Below are 18,245 nucleotides of genomic sequence, written 5' to 3' on the forward strand. Positions count from 1 at the left end.
AAAGCTGGCCCCTGCCTATAAGATACGTGGCTGGGCAGACTGGCTGGCTGGGGGGAGCAGCGGCAGGGAGCTGTCATCGCTGCAGGCAGAGGTTTGTGTTGCCAAAGGCGCGGATGGCGGGTACAGGGCCCGGCCGGCCTCGCTCCACAGGGGGCGCCGAGCCTGACTCAGCCTCGTGTTTGCCGATGCGCCGACTGCGAGGCCTCGGGGCCTGGGACCTGCCCTTCGCCGCGGGCCGCCGCCCCTCCTGCCCGGCCCCACCCTGGGGACTTGGCGGCGGCTTTGCCGAGGGGGTCCGGCGCGTGGCGAGTCCTTCGTCGGGCCGCCGGCAGCGCTGACCCCCGGCGGGGGGAGATCCCGGGGCGGTGAGCGGGCTAGGGGGGCGCCCACGTGCGCGGAAGCCGCCGGCCCCGGAGCGGGGGACTCAGGCACGTGTCGGCGGAAGCCTCCGCGCTGGGAGCCGGGCGTGGGATGCCGGGGGAGAGGGCGGGGACCATCCAGCCCTGCAGCGATCCTGCCTTCCCTATGGGCAGTGGGCGCGCCCCGCTTAGCCGCCGGCACGCGTCTGGCTGGCGGCCTCCTGCGAGCTGCGGACCCCACAGACACTGCTCTGCTGTGGAGCTGGAGGACGCTGTGCCGCAGCGAGGGGTCTGCAGGGTCTCCCCGCAGCCCTGGTGCTGGGTGGGTACCGCGTCCTCCTGCCCTGGTGCTCGGGGAAACTGCGTTCAGCGGCTCTGCCCCCTGGCGCTCCGCGGATACGCGGCGTTAGCCGGGCTGCAGCCAGGCGTGGGGCGGGGGGCTGGGGAGAGACAGTGAATCCCCACCAGCTGCAGTCCAGGGCGAAGGGCACACGGGGGCGCGGTTCTGCTCCCCCGCCAGCAGGAGGCAGAGGTGCGGTGAGGGTCGCCAGCCCCCGTGCACGGATCAGTTTGCAGTGGCTTCTCTGCCTCGTCCCCACGGGGTCGGAGGGTCATTGACTGCGGGGGGCCTGGTTAAGAGCCATGTCTCCATTTGCGTCCCTGGGGGGCACGTGGCTTTCTGAGGGAGCGCAGCGCTGGGGGGAGATAATCAGCCCCCTGTAAGGCTGCACGAGCGGCCCCTGAGAAACCTCCCGCCACTACCCGCAATGCTAACCCTGACCCCAAGGGGATCGAGGGGGAAACTGAGGCAGGGCCGGGCCGGACTTGTCCAGCTTGCAGGGGCAACGGCGCCTCCCTTCAGCTGTTGCACGGGCACACGGCTGGGACAGGGCGCGCAGCAGGTCTGCCGTGGGGCCCGGGCTAGGAACTAGCAGGACAGGCCCTCGCTGGGTTTGGCTGCAGCGCCCCAGCTCTCCCGTTGGCTCTTGGGAAGCGGCTGCGGCCCCAGCAGGGTGGGGAGGGAGCCGTTCCCCCTTTGCGGGTCTCCCAGCGCGGTGCCGGGTCCAGTGAGCCGCAGGAAGTGGGGTGGGGGCCGGGTACCCTGCGCCCAGTGCTGGCAGCCCCGGGGGCTGAGCATGCAGCGTAAGAAATCTGGGGGGCGGGAAGTCCCCGGGGGCGGCTCCCCGTAGAGCGACCCCCGGCGCCAGGGCCCAGCTTAGAGGTGGTGGTATCCCAGCACCCTGATTCCCGTAGAGAGCCGCTTCCCCCGGCCCAGAGGCGGCGCCCGGGTGTTCCTGACCAGCGGGGCCTGGGCGTCTCTGCCTGCCCAGGTCTTGGGGTACAGGGTGGCAACGGGATTGACCCTTATCGCCCGGGCCGGGAGGCGGTTACAAACCGGGCCAGTTTCGCGTCCGCGGGGACGGATCGGTCCCCGGAGGAAAAGTCGTAAACCCCGTGAATTGGCGCAGTATTTCCCGCAACGGTGGGGGGGCGCCCCGGGGACAGGCCGGAGGGTTTGGCCACAGGGCCCGGGATCCGCTCAGCTCACGTGCGTGTGTTTGCACACGCGTGTGCCCCTCTGCCGGCCTGGGAAACACCCCCCCCCCGGGGAAATCGGAAAGAACTTACTGCCCTTTGCAATGGGGCACAGGCGCTGGGACCCCAAGGAGAAGGTGAGGCCCCCCCTTTTTTTTTCGGCGGCCTCCCCCCATACGGTCTCCTCACTTCCACCCCCCCCACCCCACCCCGCGGCCGCAAAGGCTTTTACAGACAGCAACGAGCCCCGTTTAAACCACTGTATGAGGCGGGGGAAGGAAACTGAGGCACGGAAAAGCTGTGGGTTTTTTCCCCTCCCCAAAGACATCCCGGCCTGCCGCACAGTCCCCGGGGAGCCTGGAACCTCGGGGTCCCCTGCTCTAACCCGCTGCCCAGCCCCGGAGCTGGAACCCCGGAGTCCAGTCCCCACCCCTGCTAGAGATCGCACCGACTCGGGGGTGAAAGTCTGCTCGTGTCGGTGCTGGCTAAGGACGCCAGGCAGAGCTGGGGACGCTGCGCTGCAAGTCGGGGGGCCCCCGCCCGCAGTCTGTGCCGCCCCGGCGCGGCGCTAGGGGGCAGGGAGCCGGACAGCTGATGTCCCCAGCCGCGGCTCTAGCGCCCCCCCGCGGCGGGATGGTCTCAAGCGGCGGAAAGCAGCCGCGAGGGGAATGGGTCCTAGGGGTTAGTGCGGGGGTGGGGGGGAGGATCCTGGGGTCCGTTCCCAGCTGTAGGGGGTGGATTAAGGCGGGGTGACGGGAAGGGTCAGGCCGAGGCATTGGGCAGCAGCAATGTCCCCAGGGCGTGGCTGGGGAGCTTCCCCTCATCCCCGCACCCCCCAGGTCTTAGTCACAGGCGCTAAACGCGGGGGGTGGGGGGGAGGGCTGCGCTGCGGGGAAGGACACTAGTGACGTCATCGAGATGTATCAGCCCCAAACATGACCTACTTTTCTCCCCCTCGGTTCTGCCTTTGAACACCCCCCTCCCCCCCCGCCCAGCCCTGGGAGAAGCAGCTGAGACTCGGAGCGGGGAGGGGAGCAGTGGTGGGAGCAGCCGGGCGGGGAGCCAGCCCTCCTGGGGGGGAGGGGTCCTCGTCCAGCGGGTTAGGGCAGGGAGGGCTGCGGGGGGGTCTGGAGGGGACCGGAGTCCCCGGAGTGGGAGGGGCCAGGCTGTGTTTCAGGGCTGCGCGCCTCAGTTTCCCCACGCCGGAGGGACCTCCGGCTGGCAGCGGCGGGAGCCAGGGACGCTCCTCAGCAGCACGGAAAGACCCCGACCGACCGCAAGTGGCGATCGGGCCGCCCCGTCGCCTCTCTGGGATGAGGATGCCCTGCGGTGCTCGCTAGTTCCGGGGTCTGCTGCCCCCTGGCGGGAGCCGAGTAACTGGCAGCCCTAGAATCCGGGGGGCGAGTGGGGGGGCGGAGCGGTGCGGGTAGGGCGGATCTGACTAGCAGCCCTGAAGGTCCTTGCAAAGGTGCATTGGGCTCCGAAGGCCACGTTTTACAGCTGGGAAACAGGGCACGGGAAAGGGACCCCCCCCCGCTTTCCCTTCCCCCCCACATCACAAGGGGCAGAGCTGAGATACGCGGGAGGGGAGGGGGAGCTTTCCTGGGTTCTGGCCCGAGCTCTGGGGGGAGACTGCGGGTCAGGTGTTGAGTGCAGAGAAGGGACACTAGGATAATGTGGGTTTTTTTTTTTCCCTGCCTGCTAAGGCGCTTGGAAGCTTTTCGCAAATGCTGCGGTCACGCCGGTTCCCTCCTTACTCCCAGCCAAACTGGTCTTAACTTGATCTGACCGTGAAGTGTGTGTGAACTGCCAGAGCCAACAGCCTGCTGGAATTGCCACCACCATTAGCGTCTATAACTTTGTTTGAGGTTGTTAACTGAAGAGAGAAAATAATCTGTCGTGAGGGTTGTGTTCCCCAGGGAGCTGATTACCTGAGTGCCTGGTGTTAGCAGTGATGAATAGCCATGGTGGGAGCAGACAGAGCCCTCTGGCCTCCTCTAACAAAGGAAGAAACCATGGCACAAAGGCAAGCCTTGCCTTGCTCTGAGATGCAGCTGGCTCTGGGGTGGAGTTCAGTGGCTTGCAAACAGCTGGCCTTGACCCACCTAAGGATGCTGTTGTGCCCAGCTGAAATATACAGGGGGCTCAGGGAGACTAACCAGCATAATCCGAACTGAAAGTGGTCAGAATTTGAGACTGGTGCTGGCTGCCCTGGGGACACCACAAGATGTGGCAGATGCTGTCTTCACAGCTGAGACGTTTATGCCCCCCCGTGCCAGTGCTGTGCTGAGGAATTGGGGGGGCAATACAGACACACCCCCACTGTGCCTCCCATGCTGCAGCACAGCCACCCATACTGCCATATGGGGCATTGCAATCAGAATACCTGGCCCAGAGTAAGGCGTGCTCAGGCACAGTTCTCATCTCTGAAGTTATGGCATCTGGCTATTCTGAGCCACCATTCCAGGCCCCACTCCCTTTTTGAAGTCTTGCCAAGCTCTTGGCTGCTGTGACTTCCTGTAGCGGAGAGTTCCACAGGCTGAGCCATGTGGTGTGAGTGACTTTCCTTTGGCTGTGAACTCCCCCCTTTGAAGGCTATGAAAGGGCTCCTTGTTCTCCTGGCAGAAGACAAGGAGCTTCTGCTCTCCTGTCTGCCTTCTCCAAGCCAGTCAGTATTTTAGAGGCTTCAATCTTGCCCCCTTTTCCTTTACCTCCACCCCAGTCTTTTCAGAGGGTGTTTCTAGGCCTCTGACACCACCCTGCCACCAGTTTTTTTCCCGCAATACCTTTTTGGAGATGGGGTGACCAGCAGTGCACCCAAAACCTACCTCTGGTAGCAGACAGATGCCTGCACCCCATTACCCTGGTCACTGAGCACCTCCCCAGCCTGAATCCTTTTTCCTTTCCACACCCTGGTGAAGCAGGGCTGGGCTGTGGGCTGGTCTCATCTCCTCTGGGACAGAAGGGGAAAATGAGGCCCATCATCTAAGGAACTTGCCTGAGGTAATTTAGGGAATCCGTGGCAGAGCAGGGAAAGGAACCTGAGTGTCCCAAGTCTTTCTAACCACTGGGCCCTCTGTCCTCTGCTAGCTAGTATTGCAAATAAGGCTGCACTGTGGATGTGCTGCAGCTTTTTTTTTTTTTTGCCTTGTCCCCTAGATTTCACCTCCCGAGCAATCCAAGTGCTGAGACTCCTGCAAGGGGCTTGGCTGTGGATTGAAAGGTTGGGGAAAGTGAGTGGCAGTGTTGAAGGCAATGACAACCCTGCCACAGGGGACATCCTGCTCTCTCTCTCTCTCTCTCTGTGTGTGTGTACACACACTCTCTCTCTCCAGCCCCCCCCCCCCCCCCCCGCCGGAAAGAAGTAGAGCTGCTCAACCATGTGTCCTAGATCTGGTATTGCCAAAAGGTAATAAGGGCTCCCCTTTGGGCAGGGGATCAGGGGTCTATCCCTGCTTGTAGCCCACCCATGGTTGCTATCGCTAGAGCCTGATTCTGCACTCAGTGTCCAGAGGCAGCCCCACAGTGACAGACCAGAATAGCATTTTGATAGACGGACTTGTTGATAGCACTTTTTATTTGCATTCACGTAGATTCTCGGAGAACAGAACCCTGGGAAGTGACACAGAAGGGGGAGAAAGACAGTCTTCCCCCCGCCCTCAAACACCTTTGTGGTTATTGTTACTGTGTCTTTCTGGTAACTGGCAGTTGTCTCAAACGGGCCCTAAATTCAAGACTGGGCCTTCCAGGGCAAGTTTAGGACATATGCACCTACATGGAATCTTGTTCTCTGCCCGTTAAGCCAGCCAGTTCCCCTGCCCTGAGGCTGGGTTGGAGATAACCCTGGTCCTGGAGTGGAAAGGCCTTGTATCCCATTCACCACTCCACCCCAGATCAGCCAGTCCCTCCAGCTGAGAGCTTGTGCTTAGAGGGGAAAGGGCCTGCCTCCTATTATCCACCTCTCTGACCAAGCCAGTTGCACACCCTGGGGCTGGATGGGAACCAGCACCCCTAGAGGGGAAACGCTTTCCAATCCCCGAGGTGCCCATGTCCCTGAGTATCCCAGCCTTGTGTACCAATATCCAGGCTCTAGCTCATGGCTGTGCTGGTCTTAGGGCTGCAGAACAATGTCAAATCGAACTGGGCTTGGAACAGATTCCGTCTTCCAGCTTCCTCCCAATGGAAGCAGCATTAAAGCCCTTGGTGGCTGGTGAGCGTGAGCCACATCTAACATGCTTGCTCACTTGTCTAGCAGGTCATTTTTTCCCCATCATTTGCTTTGCCTTACAAGAAAACAGCAGGGGGACTTTCTTTTAAAAAAACCCTTTCCCAGCCTTGCTGTGGCTTTGTGCCATTTGCTGTTTTCTTGTCAAAGCCCCTGCTTCTGGAGTCCTGGTATTTTGAGAGCCACTCATGTGAACCCAGCAAAGCTCAAATTTCAGCCCCGGACAAGCTTATTTTTACAGATCTGGTTTTGGTTTTGGTTTTTTTTAAACTGCCAAAGTCCCAGGCTGGAGGTGGTTAAAGGTGTAATGGTGACTTACCCCTGTATATTTATCACCTTGCCATCCAGGATCAGCTATAGCAGGCTACCTAGCTCCCACAGCACTTGTCACTAGATCCGCTGCAGCAAGGGGTGTGGGCATCCTGCTGGGATCAGCCAGGCATAGCTCACCTCATCAATCCCTGCCTCACGGAGGCCTCAGGGATCCGTCGTCTCTCCTGTTCTCCTGCCAGGGCTCAACTGTTGAGTTGAAACATAGCCCTCAGGAGACTAGAGTAACTGCACTCTACAGAGGAGGATTTGGATGGGATTTAATGGTCTGCATTTATCAAGGAGGCCAGACTCAATGATATAATGGTCCAAGCTGGCTTTAGACTCTATTAAACTTACTCAGAGCCTTTATCAAGCAGTCAGTATCACTAGCCACACTTTACAGTGGGGAAATTGAGGCATGGGGTTCTGGTGTGACTTTCCCAAGATCATCCAGCAGGCCAGCGAGAGCAGAATCCAGATCTCTGTCCAGCGTGCTATCTGCTAATGCACAACTCTTCTGTGCAGACCAGGTCTTGGTTAATGTAATGAGACATGGCTCATGGACCCACCTGTGTGGCTTCCAACTTGGGGCAGCACTCTTTCATGTGTGTCAGGATACTTGAAGCTGCTGGCTAAACATGATGGTTACCAAAAAACCAGTTTAAGTGTGACCAATGCACTTTGTGTGTGTCGATTTCTCTTCACATTCCCAGATCTCATGATTTGTATAGAGAAACTTGGAAATAACTGAAAACCCCAACCACAGACTTGCGGGGGGCGGGGGGCGGTAGTTGTGCTTTTCAGAACCAAACAAAATCAAACTCCAATTTGTTTCAGCCAATGTCAGGATGATTTTTCAGCTGCTTCATGGCTTTGGAATACCTGGGGCAGTCAGACGGCTTTCCAGCTGCTTGATCCGATCCACAACGCTAGGTGTGTCGCCGTGAGTTGGTTTGCTCATGGGAGTGGTGGGGGTCACGTGCTCACTGAGGACTATCTCAGTTTTTAGATGGCTACACCTAGAAGGGACCCAAGAGATCATCTGGTGTGACTGCCTGTATAACACAGGCTACAGGTCTCCCCTCCATTACTTCCTGTTTGTCTGACAGCAGTTCATTTTTGTTTTTTAAAAAAAAGTGCCAGTGATGGAGAATCAGCTCCAAGCCTTTCCTTTGAATTTATTTGTCTAGATTCAACATCCTACCCTGGGTAGCATTAGACCTTCACTGGAGAGATTAAGCAGCCCCCTATGATCACATTTCTAGTCCCCAGGCAGGAGACCGGAAATGCATGATGCCTGTGCTCATGCCTGGTCAAGGCTGAAAATAGGGCTGATGGAAAATTTTCTGCAGGAAATATGTGCATGGAAAACTAGGGTTTCGATTTAAACCAAATGTTTTACAAAAGCCCCTTGCTTCCCGTAGGAAAGGTCTGCACATCTTTTTTTGTATTGGTTTGGGGGCTTTTATTGAAAATCAACATTTTCAATCGAGTCTATTGCAATGCCTCATGGGAGCTTTATTTCAGATGACCCATGTCCCTGTTTCTCCTGGACAGGTCTGTCGTTCCTGGTCAGACTACATTTCCCATGAGGCCCCTTCTAAGATGGACAGCAGTGCATCATGGGAGCTGTAGTCTGACCAGGGAGCCTGACCTGCAGAGTGTGCGAGCACAAAGCAGCTGAATCACTACTCCCATGACACTTGGTGGAGGCAGCAGCAGAACGCTTTGGGTCAAGTTTTGTCCAAAATCTTTCAATATTTGAATGTCCAGCTTCACATTTTTTTAATTAATTTTCATCAACAGTTGGCCTGGCAAACTCTTCCATTCCTCATCCTGCTCTTTCCAGACTTTCCTGCAGTGATGATGGCAGGGAGATTTCAGAGGGATGAGTCTGAACCCAGTGCAACTCGGGTATTGAAGGAGCTGTACATCAAATTAATGGAGACCCTACCCCTGTAGTCTGCTTTTAGGGGAGTTGAACTCTGGAACTAAACAGGGCTCTATGGACAGGGAGACTGGAACAATTTGCACTGTGGGGGTGTTAAGCCACTGACCCAAACTGTAAACCCTGTATATAATGGAAGCCACTTCAAACCAGGGGTTCCACAGTACCCCTCATTTTGAGCTCCCACATCTCTGGAACCAGAGCCTCAGACCTACTAACAGGCTCCTTGGCAAAGGGTGGTCTTTTTGTTCAAAATGACAGCAGCCCAGAGCTGACAGTGCAGACCTTCTTTTGGGGAACAGGCTGAAAACATTTGTTGAAGAGCTGGCTTTAAGTCTGCAATCTCTGCACTCCGCCTCCACAGCAGGGGAGGTGAGATGATCATCATTGCTGGCCTTTCAGTTTGACTAGATTTTGGTTGTTGCTCCTATATAAGGGCCCTGATCCTGCAAATTTAGGTGTGCGAGTAAGTAATGCTGTGAGAGGGCCTTGCATTTCTGACCAAGACGGCGGAGCCTGCCCCTACTTGGGCCAGGTGCTGCACAGACACAAGGTGACATGGTCCTTGGAAGAGTTGAGTCTGACTAGAAGAAAGGCAGGAGAGGGAAAAGAGGCCTAGAAAGGTGAAATGAACTGCTTTGGTCTGTGACAGATCCAGGAATGGAGTCCTAACACCCAGCCCACCCTGCTCTGCCCATTAGACTCTGTTCCCTGCTCTGAGCTGGGGACAGAACCTCCCACACCCCCACCCTATCTCCCTCTGCATTCCCATAAAGCTAGCCTGGTATTTCCAGGCAACCCAGTACAGAGCCAAAAAGCATCATCAGCCCTGGTGCCTTCTTCCTGCAGAACACACAAGGTGCATTTAGCCTACCCACCTGTGAGTTAAGTTTCCATGGGAAAAACAGGACCATTGGCCATTGTCCCTGTGGCAAGCCAGGAGTTCTGTCTGTGGGTCCAGCTCTCACTGCTGCTGTGGGCAGTACCATTTCCACAGGAAATACCGTACCATTTTACTGCATGTATTTCTTTAAGGGGGACTTGAACAGAAGTGAGGTTGGGGGATGCCGTTTGCTCTTTTTTTGATGCTAAGTGTTTTCCTTTATGGCCTGGACTTTGGTTTGGTTCTCTTGCTTTTTAAAAAGGCATTTCCTACCTTATTAGGAGCATTACGGTAGTGCTTAGAACTACTGCTACCCCGGATCCCATAGAGGACAAAAGAAGGTTCCTCACCCTGAAGAGCTGAGTTTAAATAGACCAAGGTGGGTGGGGGAGAGAGGAGGAAACAGACAGAAGGTTTGGGAGTTGCTCCAGAGCAGCGGCAGAGCAGCGGCAGAGCTGGGGACACAGCCTAGAAGTCAGGACTCCTAAGGTCTGTCTACTTTGCAATATCCGTCCAGTGTAGTTAGAGCTGGAGTTGTAGATCCTCTGGGTTTGCTAACCTGGAGTTTGAACATCTACACTGCTTTGTAACCCTGGGTTAAGAAGTGTTGAACCTCAGGACTCCAGCCACTACACTGCATTAGAGTGGTGTAAGTCCAACCACCCATGTTCCACACTTCCTCATGCCCTCCCAAAACATGGCTGCTCTCTCCCCCTTTGGTCATGGTGCCTTGCAGGAACCCTGACCTGGCCAGAGGACAAAGGTGACCCATGGGATTAGGGGAGACTGTTACCCTGGCACACAAGACCAGTGGAGCTGTGCCTTACACTGCAAAGCAAGAGGGCTTAAACCCTGGGTCCCAGCTTAACTCAGGCTGGGGCCCTTTACTCTTGTGGCATCCTGTCCTGGGTTGGCATAATTTGTGTGTACATGGAACAGGGGTTAGGCCTGAGCCCAAACCCTGGGCTAATGCTGCAGTATAAACACCACGTTTCTCACAGGATTGCTGGGTTCTATTCTCAGACTCCTCTACTCTGCCTATTCGACACCACTCCCCTTCCAGAGCTAGGAAGAGGACTCTGGAGTCCTGAGTTCCAGGCCACTGCCCAAACCCCCAGCCCTCACTTCTGCAGCCATACAACTTAAATCTTTCCCTTCCAAAGCTCAGATGTTGCTGGCTCTGAAGCAACGTACCACCCCATATTAGAATAACACCTCTCTTCTGTGCTTTGCTTGAATCCCTGGGAAGCCGAAGGATAATGAGGTGCCTAGAGAAGAAATCCATTTAATGGAGGGCCCTGTTCTCCCCAGTCAGGCTCTTACTATCACTTGAGGGGGGGGCGGGCGGTTCTGAACATCTAGAGCTCAAACCGTTGGGAGGAAAATGGTCAAAATTCAACTCCCCCTTTCTTTCATCCTTTATTTCATGCAGCAGTGGAGTTGTGTGTGCAAAGCGTTCCACACCTGACCTGGGGGGAGGGGGTGCAGTAATTGTGATTCCATTAAATTACCTGAGCCCACTCATACCCCTTCTAAAGAGGCCTGGTTTTTCACCCCTTCATGGAAACCGGGCTTTTTCTTGTGTGTGGGGGGGGTGGTGGCTGGGGGAGTGACAGGCAGGGCACCCCAGAAGTGCTAGTGAAAAACACTGGCTGAGAACCCTGATGACTGTGGTGGGAACAGCACTCGTAGTAATGCAGGCACATTCAGATCTTTGTACGCCCATAAGGATGCAGCTAGAGAAAGAAAAGGGCAGGTTTCCAATTCCCTTCTCCCGGAACCAGCTCTCAGAAGCCATGGCAGAGAATGGGGGCGGGGCACAAATCCAGTCCTGCTACTGCTGACTGGGCCGTGACTCCAGGCCTGCAGGCACTGGGGAATTGAGCTGGAATCCTGTTCTCCGAGCATTGAGTCCATGGGGTACAGGGATGGCCCCTCCATGTTCCAGCAGTGGGAGACTGCAGGGGGCACCCCCTACACCAGAGTGGGGAGTAGGGCACTCACTGGCAGCACAGCCGTTCCACCTCCTCTTCACAGCTGTAGAACTGGCGGAAGACCCCCTCGGCTGAGCCATTGCACTCAAACCAGCGCCGCAGGGTGCCCAAAGCCTTCAGGGCATCGGCCTTGGTGGGCAGGCTGCCAAAAAGGTCCTCCCCCTCCTCCTCTTCCTCCTCCTTGTAAGCCCCAGTGGGGGGCAGGGCTGAGGGACAGGCCGGCTCTGTCTCCAAGTCAACAAAGCGCCGGAATTCTTCTGGGCTCATCCCACTGGGGGGAGCATTAGACCCGAGAGACCCCTTCCCCTTGGAGCAGCCGGCCTCCCCAAAGCACCGTTCCACCAGGGAGGGCTGGACTTTGTCCCAAGCAGCCGCCACCATGTGCAGGGCATCCAGCACAGTGATGGAGGCAGCGATTGAGGCGGGAGAGCTGTCGGTCTCGCTGCCAATGGAGGACACTTTGCCCAGAAGCCTGCGCTTGTAGCGGGACTTGAAATCCCAGACAATGTCAGGGTGGAGGGGGCAGGGTGAGGGGCTGTCATTGTGCCCAGGCCGCGAGGGCAGGAAGACCAGGCGGATGTTGGCAGGCTCTGGGTCAGGGCAGTGCCGCTCGGCGTCCAGCACCAGCACCACACTGCGGCGCTGCCGGCCCATCTCCCGGTCAAAGTCCGTCAGCCACTCAGAGAAGAGCTCTGGCGTCAGCTGGCCGCTGGGGCTGCTGCGGTAAAGGACAGGCAGAGCTTCCGTGTTGACCCCAAAGAAACAGTGCGGAGCCAGCCGCCTGCCCACCACCACGGGCTTCCGTTTCTCTGTGCCACGTCCATTCACGCACAGCGCCACGCACAGCCGCTCCCTGCCCTCCTGCTCCCCGCCGGGCATGGCCTTGTACAGCAGCACCACCTCCCCACAGCCGAAGACGTTTTCTGGGGCAAACTCCTTCAGCAGCTGAGGCAGGCTGAGGGAAGGTGGCACCGGCCCCTTGTCACATGGGAGTTCCAAGGTGTGGACGGTTCGGGCCGGGTGCCGCTGGCCGAAGCAGACGTTGTTACGGCGCTTCCACCGCACCAGCCAGCCAATGCTAGGCACAAACTCCTGGCCCATGATGTCCGCAAGCTCCTTGGCCTTCTGGAGCAGCATGGGCCCTGTAACGTCCCACATCTTGGTGCGGGCAATGTGGAACCAGCACAGCAGGGCCTCGTCGATGCTGCTGTACTTGGACTCCCGCTTGCGCTTCCGCTCCCGGTTGGCTGTCCCGCTGCACCAGTCCGCCAGCAGCTTCTCCTTGTTCTTGCAGATGCGGGAGATCTGGGGCTGGGAGACTTGGAAGCGACGGGCCACCTCTGACTGGGACATCTTGGATTCGTCCAACATCTCCAGCACCTGGATCTTCTCCGCCAAGGAAAGAGCATGAAGTTTCTTCTTCCCGTTCAGCTCCATGACAGCCCTGGAGCAGGAGGGAAAGGGGTGGGGCAGGCACTGGGGTCTGGAATATCTAGAGAAGAAAGAAGAGACCCTCCCACCCCCTACAACTCATCAGCTTTTGGGATGACAGGGAGACAGACTCCAAGGGGAAATAAATCTGGGGCTAAAACGCCAGAGTCCTGATGCCCCACTCCACCATCTCAGTAGGTTGCACTCACCTCCCAGAGCTGGGGCTAGAACCCTGCAGTTCCCTCAGCCACAACCACCTCCATAAAGAAGATATTTCATGCCCAGGAAAGCTTATGCTCCAAGATAGGTTAGTCTATAAGGTGCCCCCCAACTGCTTCTTGTTTTTGAAGATTCAGACCAAGGGGGCTGATCCTAAACACCTACGTGTAGTTTTAATAAATCTTGTAACTGTCCTTAGAGTGAAAGCCGGTGATGGTGGGGAGAAACCATCTCCCTCAGTTCAATGCCTAAGTGGAAGGGAGCCAGCCAGCCCCACTCACCCCCCACCGAGTTTGCTCAGAAATGCCGCTGGACCAAATTACAGCTTCTCCCGCCTTCAGGGCCAGGGCTGCTCTGGTTTCACGCAGCTCCTGGCAGAGCGGGGCCCGGGTACAGCTCTAGGGCGCCCCACTCTTCCGGGGGGGGGTGGTTGTTTAATGCTTGGCGGGGGGGGGGGCCCTGCTCTCAGTGGGGCGGGGGGCCGGGCCCCCCTGTGCTGTCAGACCAGGACCACCCGGCGGCCGCCCAGCTCGCTGCAGTGTGAGGCCCTTTGTGCGGCAGCGCAGCGGGGCCCCGCGCCGGAGGACCCGGGCTGCGACTCACCGCCCCGGGAGGGGGTGAGGCGCCGCACGGCCGCGCGCGGGGCAGGTGTCGCTCCGCGGCGGGGGGACTGGGGAGCCCGGAGGGAGCGACCGAGCGGGGCCCGCCCCGAGCCGAGGCTCCGCCCCCCCCTCCGCCCTCCCCCCCACGCGGGCCGGGGGCGCGCACCAGCGGGAGGCTCGACGCGCCGGGCCGGGCACGCGCGGGCCCCGGCTAGAGCCGCGGTACGTACCTGGAGCAGCGCCGCTGCCGGGCGGCCCGGGGGCTCACGCGGCTGACGTCATTTCCGGCTGAGGGGGGGGGCGTTCCGGCGCCTCAGCTTTTCGCGCCCCGCGCCGGGCCGGTGCCGCGGTCGGGGCGCGGGAGGGGGGGGAGTCCCAGCCATCCGGGTTCCCGCCGCCGCCGCCGCCGCCGCCGGGGGCTGGAAGCAGGAGCTGCGCGTGTCCCGCGCCGCGTTCGACCCTCTCCCGCGCGCCCGCCTGCGGCAGGCGGTGAGAGCCGCGTAACGCCGGGGCCGGCCGGGCGGCAGGACTCGACCCCCCTGCGCCAGGCCCCGGGACCCCCCTGCCCTGCAACAGCGGGTGGAACAGACCCCCTCCCTCCCCCTCCCGCCTGCTCCTGCTGGCGCCAAGGAGCGCTGGCTGCCGGGCCCTGCACCCCACCGCGGAGGTGCAGGGGGGCGGGGGCTGCGTACCTTGCTGGGCAGAGCTTGTGAAGGGGGAAGTTGGGGAACAGCCGGCAGCAATCTCACGCCTGGCTGCCGGGACACCCCAGGAGCTCCTGGGAGAGCAGAAACGGGTGCAGGGCTTTGGTGTCATAAGCTCCCTGCTGTTCCCGGGCAGCACAGAACGGCAGCCCTGCAGCACTTTAAACACTAACAAAGCGATTTCTTAGGGGATGAGCTGTGGGACCGAAGCTCATCCCCTAATAAATCACTTTGTTCGTGTTTGAAGTGCTACAGGGCTGCTGCGTTGTGCTGTTAGAATCCTGTCTTTGTCACGGTCTTTTCCTGCCCACTTTAGGACACCTCACACATTGTGTTGGCTGCACATCCCCCTGAATGAATGCAGAGGAGGGTAAGACCCTCGGTATTTCTGTGCATACGTTCACACTGCGGAGACCCTCTTGGCATAGCCCTGGAGTGTAGACACAGCCTACGACAATAGAAGGCGGTTTTCCTTCCGGTACAGGAGCACCGTGCCCTCGAAGGAAGTTAGCGACAGCGATGGATGCTCTCTTCCATTGACATAGCAGCATCTACACTGGGATTTTGTTGGCATCTCTGTCAGAGGGTTTGGTTACGTCAGTGTGACTTTTCACTGGAGACTGAGCCAGAGGCCAGGTGGCACTAGAAATGTTTCCTGGCATAGTGATGTTGGGAGAGCGGTAGGATAATTTTGTGATATTTATAATTAAACTGGCAAAAAGCCCTAGTGTAGACACAGTTATACCAGTATAGAAGGCCTTTTGTCTATTGTAGCTTATTTTGTTCAGGAAACTGGCACAAGCTATACTTATACAAAGACTCTTTTGGCAGTATAAAGTTGCATCTTCTCTAGGCTTGGAGTGGCAGCCCATTGGATGACTTAGAACTATTCAGAGGTGGAAAAAGTTTCCCAAAAGTTACTTGAATAAAAGCATAGCTGCTTTGTGGGGGGTGTACTTAAGTACCAGTTTTCTCTGGAAAACTACTTGAGTAAGAGCATGCACGTGCCACATCATCATGGAACTCAAGTATCCAGAAGTGAAACCAGCTGCCCTTTTACTCAAGTAATTTTTTCCACCTCTGGAACTATTTACCCTCACAAAGAGAAATGAGAAGAGCTTGTGCCTATGAATACTGTACTCAGAGGAGAGAGCTCTGTAATGTAGCAGAGGAAGGCAGGAGACCTGCAGGCTAGGAGCAGAAATGACAGAAATTCAGATGTCACAAATAACCACTGGAACATTTGACAAAGGGATGTGGTGGAGTCTGTAAATCAAGATGGAGTGGCTCTTTTAAAGCGCACACTTTGCTCCCCTGCAGGTTATAGGCCCAATGCAGGGATCAGTGGGTGACTTATTTTTTTTTATTAAAATGTCAAACCAAAACTAATTTTTTGTGGATTTTCACCAATTTTGTTTTTGCTTTGCTGTGGTGGTTTTTGTTTTTATTTTTTTCTCCCAAAAATTAATTTGATGTTTTGATAGAAAAAGTGTTTTGTGGTTTGAGAAAAAAAGTGTTTTTTTTTTCCAGTGGCTTTCAGAAAAGTTTATAGTTTAAGGCAAGTTTTACTTTTTTACACCAGCATTTGGCAGAAAAACATGTATATTTTAACAAAGATCTGGCATGTTTAACATTATTTTTGGCAGAACACTTTCTGTGCTTTGGTTGTTTTCATAAACATTTTTGCGGGTTTTACTTTTCTGTTTTGGACAATTTGTTTTCCATTGTTTGCAGCGTTACAGCCACCTGCCCAAAACATCAGCAAGATAGGATGGGTGAGGTAATGTCTGTTGGTGAAACAGACATGCTTTCAGCTAGGAATGTTAATGGTTGACCATAAGCCTCACCCTAAATGTATGAGGCTTACTGGTTATGGTTAACTAGTGGGGACTGGAGCAGCCCACCACAGGCAGGGGGCTGCTCCAGGCACAGATGGGGTCTGTCCTGGGTGTGAGGGTGCATTTCAGCTGCAGCCCTTGGCCTCAGCAGAGGGAGGGGTAACAACCCTCCCACCTGTTGATTCAGTTAACCGGTTAAACTTAAATCTTTAACCAGTTAACTAATTACATGGGATTTCACATCTGTATTTTCAGCTCCGTGTGAGCAGGAAAGCTTGCCTCTTTCACCAGCAGATGTTGGTCCAATAAAAAATGTTACCTTATACACCTTGTCTGCCTCACATTTTTCATTGACATTTTTGACCAATCAAAGCTTTTTTTTTGTCTTCGCCTAAACTTCCACGGGGCGGGGCAGGGAATCAATTTTCAACGAACTCTGGCATTTCTTCCCCCTCACTGATGCCTTTTAGCAAAACCCAGATAGCCCCTCTGGCTGGGTGGGGTGTGGGGAAGCTGGGGGGCGAGCAGCATGGGAAGTGGAGCATTTCGTACAGCTGCAGTGGGGTTGCTCTCATTCTGTTCTAAATAGCTTCATCACTGTGGTAGCTGAGCACTTCCCCTCACTCATTGAGCAACATGACCTGACATATCTGTCCTGTAGGATTTCTCTCCTGTGTGATCAGGATAGGAGGCAAGGCTACCATGACTGCTAGCTGGGATGGGGAGAGAGAGGCTGGGTGTGCTTATGTAAATACAGTTTGCACCTGGGTTGCTAAATGTGTTAGATATTCAGATGATGGAGTGGTGTTTGCTCATTGTAATCAACTTGGCTGGTGTTGGTTCACAAATGGCATCAATACTAATTGTAATGTTTATAATTATTGTAAGAATATGGAAAAAACAGACTTTAACTCATTTGAAAAGGAGAGAGACAGTGTCAGTGCAAAGAGCCTCGGATGGGCAAGGGACCCCCTGCCAGACCTCTGTCAAATGGATGGAGGTGGGGGGGGCTTCTATCAACAGAACTCTTAGTGTAGACACAGCCTGAGAGTTTTGCCCAGAGCCAGATGCACCAAAAGCCAATGGAAATAAAGGCCAGCTGGCCAGTGGGTACAGTAGGTGGCCAGCAGGGCAGCAGCGGAGAGCAGTGAGCAGGTGGATGGTGAGTGAGCAGTGGAGAGCTGTCAGCAGGTATATGGTGAGTGACCACTAAAGAGTGTACGATGCTGCTTTACTTGCCCTACTCAGGATGGGTGGTGAAACCTGCAGAGGTAGCCCTGAACTCTGGGTCTGCTGTGACCAAGGGCAGCAACTGTGAGAGGGTTGAAGAGAAAAGTGGGTTATGTGAAGGGGACATTTGGGTTGCTGGACTTAAGAACAATGCGGCTGCTGCTCTGTATTTGCATTAGAGAAGGCAGGGCAAGGGTTGAGCCTCAGTTCTTTGGGGAGTTCATTTTTCCACCTCCCCGCCCTCTCACCCTCCCCCAAAAAAAGAACTTTTCACACACACACACAAGCTTTACCCTTACACTGGAGAGTGACACTGGGCCAGAGGAACAGAGGTGGGTCTCCACCATGGATTATAGGTGGCCTTCTAGATGCAAGCCATGGAGTCTGTAGGACCAAGTCCTTGAACTTGATCCAGTGTTGGGTGGGAAGCCAGTGCAGAGAGCAGAGGACAGGGCGGTTGTGTTGATAATGGCTGGCAGTGTTGAGAAGATACACTGCAGCAGGCCCCACCAGCTGGATTTTGCTAAGGCCTGAAGGCGTGGTGCTCAGCTCACTGCAGTGTTTGGCTGAGCTCAGCAATGTCAGGATTGGCTGGCCAGGGGCAGTGTCTTTGAGCCAGCCAGTGGTGGTCAAACGTGTGACTTGCAGAGTGGGTGCTGTGTCCAAGCAGGACCTGACTCTGACAAGCGCCAGGTGGTTTAAAAACAGCTTGCATGTTGAATGCTCAGTCGACCAGCGGCCATGGAGCTTTGCTTGCTCCGCTTGTGACTAGCAGAGTTCAGCACAGCTGCATCTTTGCCCCCTCCCTTCCCCACAATCAATTTTTGTTTGACTAACGCGCTTCCCAGAAAGGCAGCCAGTCTGGAGCTAATGGTGAATCCACCCCTGCCCTTGGCAGGTTGTTCCAATCATTAATCACGCTCCCTGTGAAAAATGTGTCCTGTATGGCTCAGTGGAATGCATT

The 18,245-nt window shown here is 56.2% G+C and overlaps 1 protein-coding gene across 2 annotated transcripts; it reads right to left on the reverse strand.

Annotated features, from left to right (window-relative positions):
* Positions 1-9,249: 9,249 nt before the first annotated feature.
* TIGD3 (tigger transposable element derived 3) lies at positions 9,250-13,844 on the reverse strand. Of its 2 annotated transcripts, none has more exons than XM_075005191.1 (2): positions 13,740-13,844; positions 9,250-12,780 (listed from the first exon to the last, which is right to left on the reverse strand). In XM_075005191.1, exon 2 carries the CDS (start codon positions 12,692-12,694, stop codon positions 11,264-11,266), a length of 1,431 nt encoding a protein of 476 aa, XP_074861292.1. In that variant the 5' UTR covers positions 12,695-12,780; positions 13,740-13,844; the 3' UTR covers positions 9,250-11,263. The 2 variants fall into 2 exon arrangements, with proteins under 2 accessions (XP_074861292.1, XP_074861293.1); XM_075005192.1 differs by having other exon boundaries at positions 9,250-12,701; positions 13,740-13,754.
* Positions 13,845-18,245: the final 4,401 nt, after the last annotated feature.

Source organism: Carettochelys insculpta, chromosome 11 (genome assembly GCF_033958435.1).
Source record: "Carettochelys insculpta isolate YL-2023 chromosome 11, ASM3395843v1, whole genome shotgun sequence".
Lineage (NCBI taxonomy): Eukaryota > Metazoa > Chordata > Testudines > Carettochelyidae > Carettochelys > Carettochelys insculpta.

Bases quoted from the DNA above. Each gene is read 5' to 3' on its own strand.
- TIGD3 (XM_075005191.1), bottom strand. From the start codon at position 12,694: ATGGAGCTGAACGGGAAGAAGAAACTTCATGCTCTTTCCTTGGCGGAG.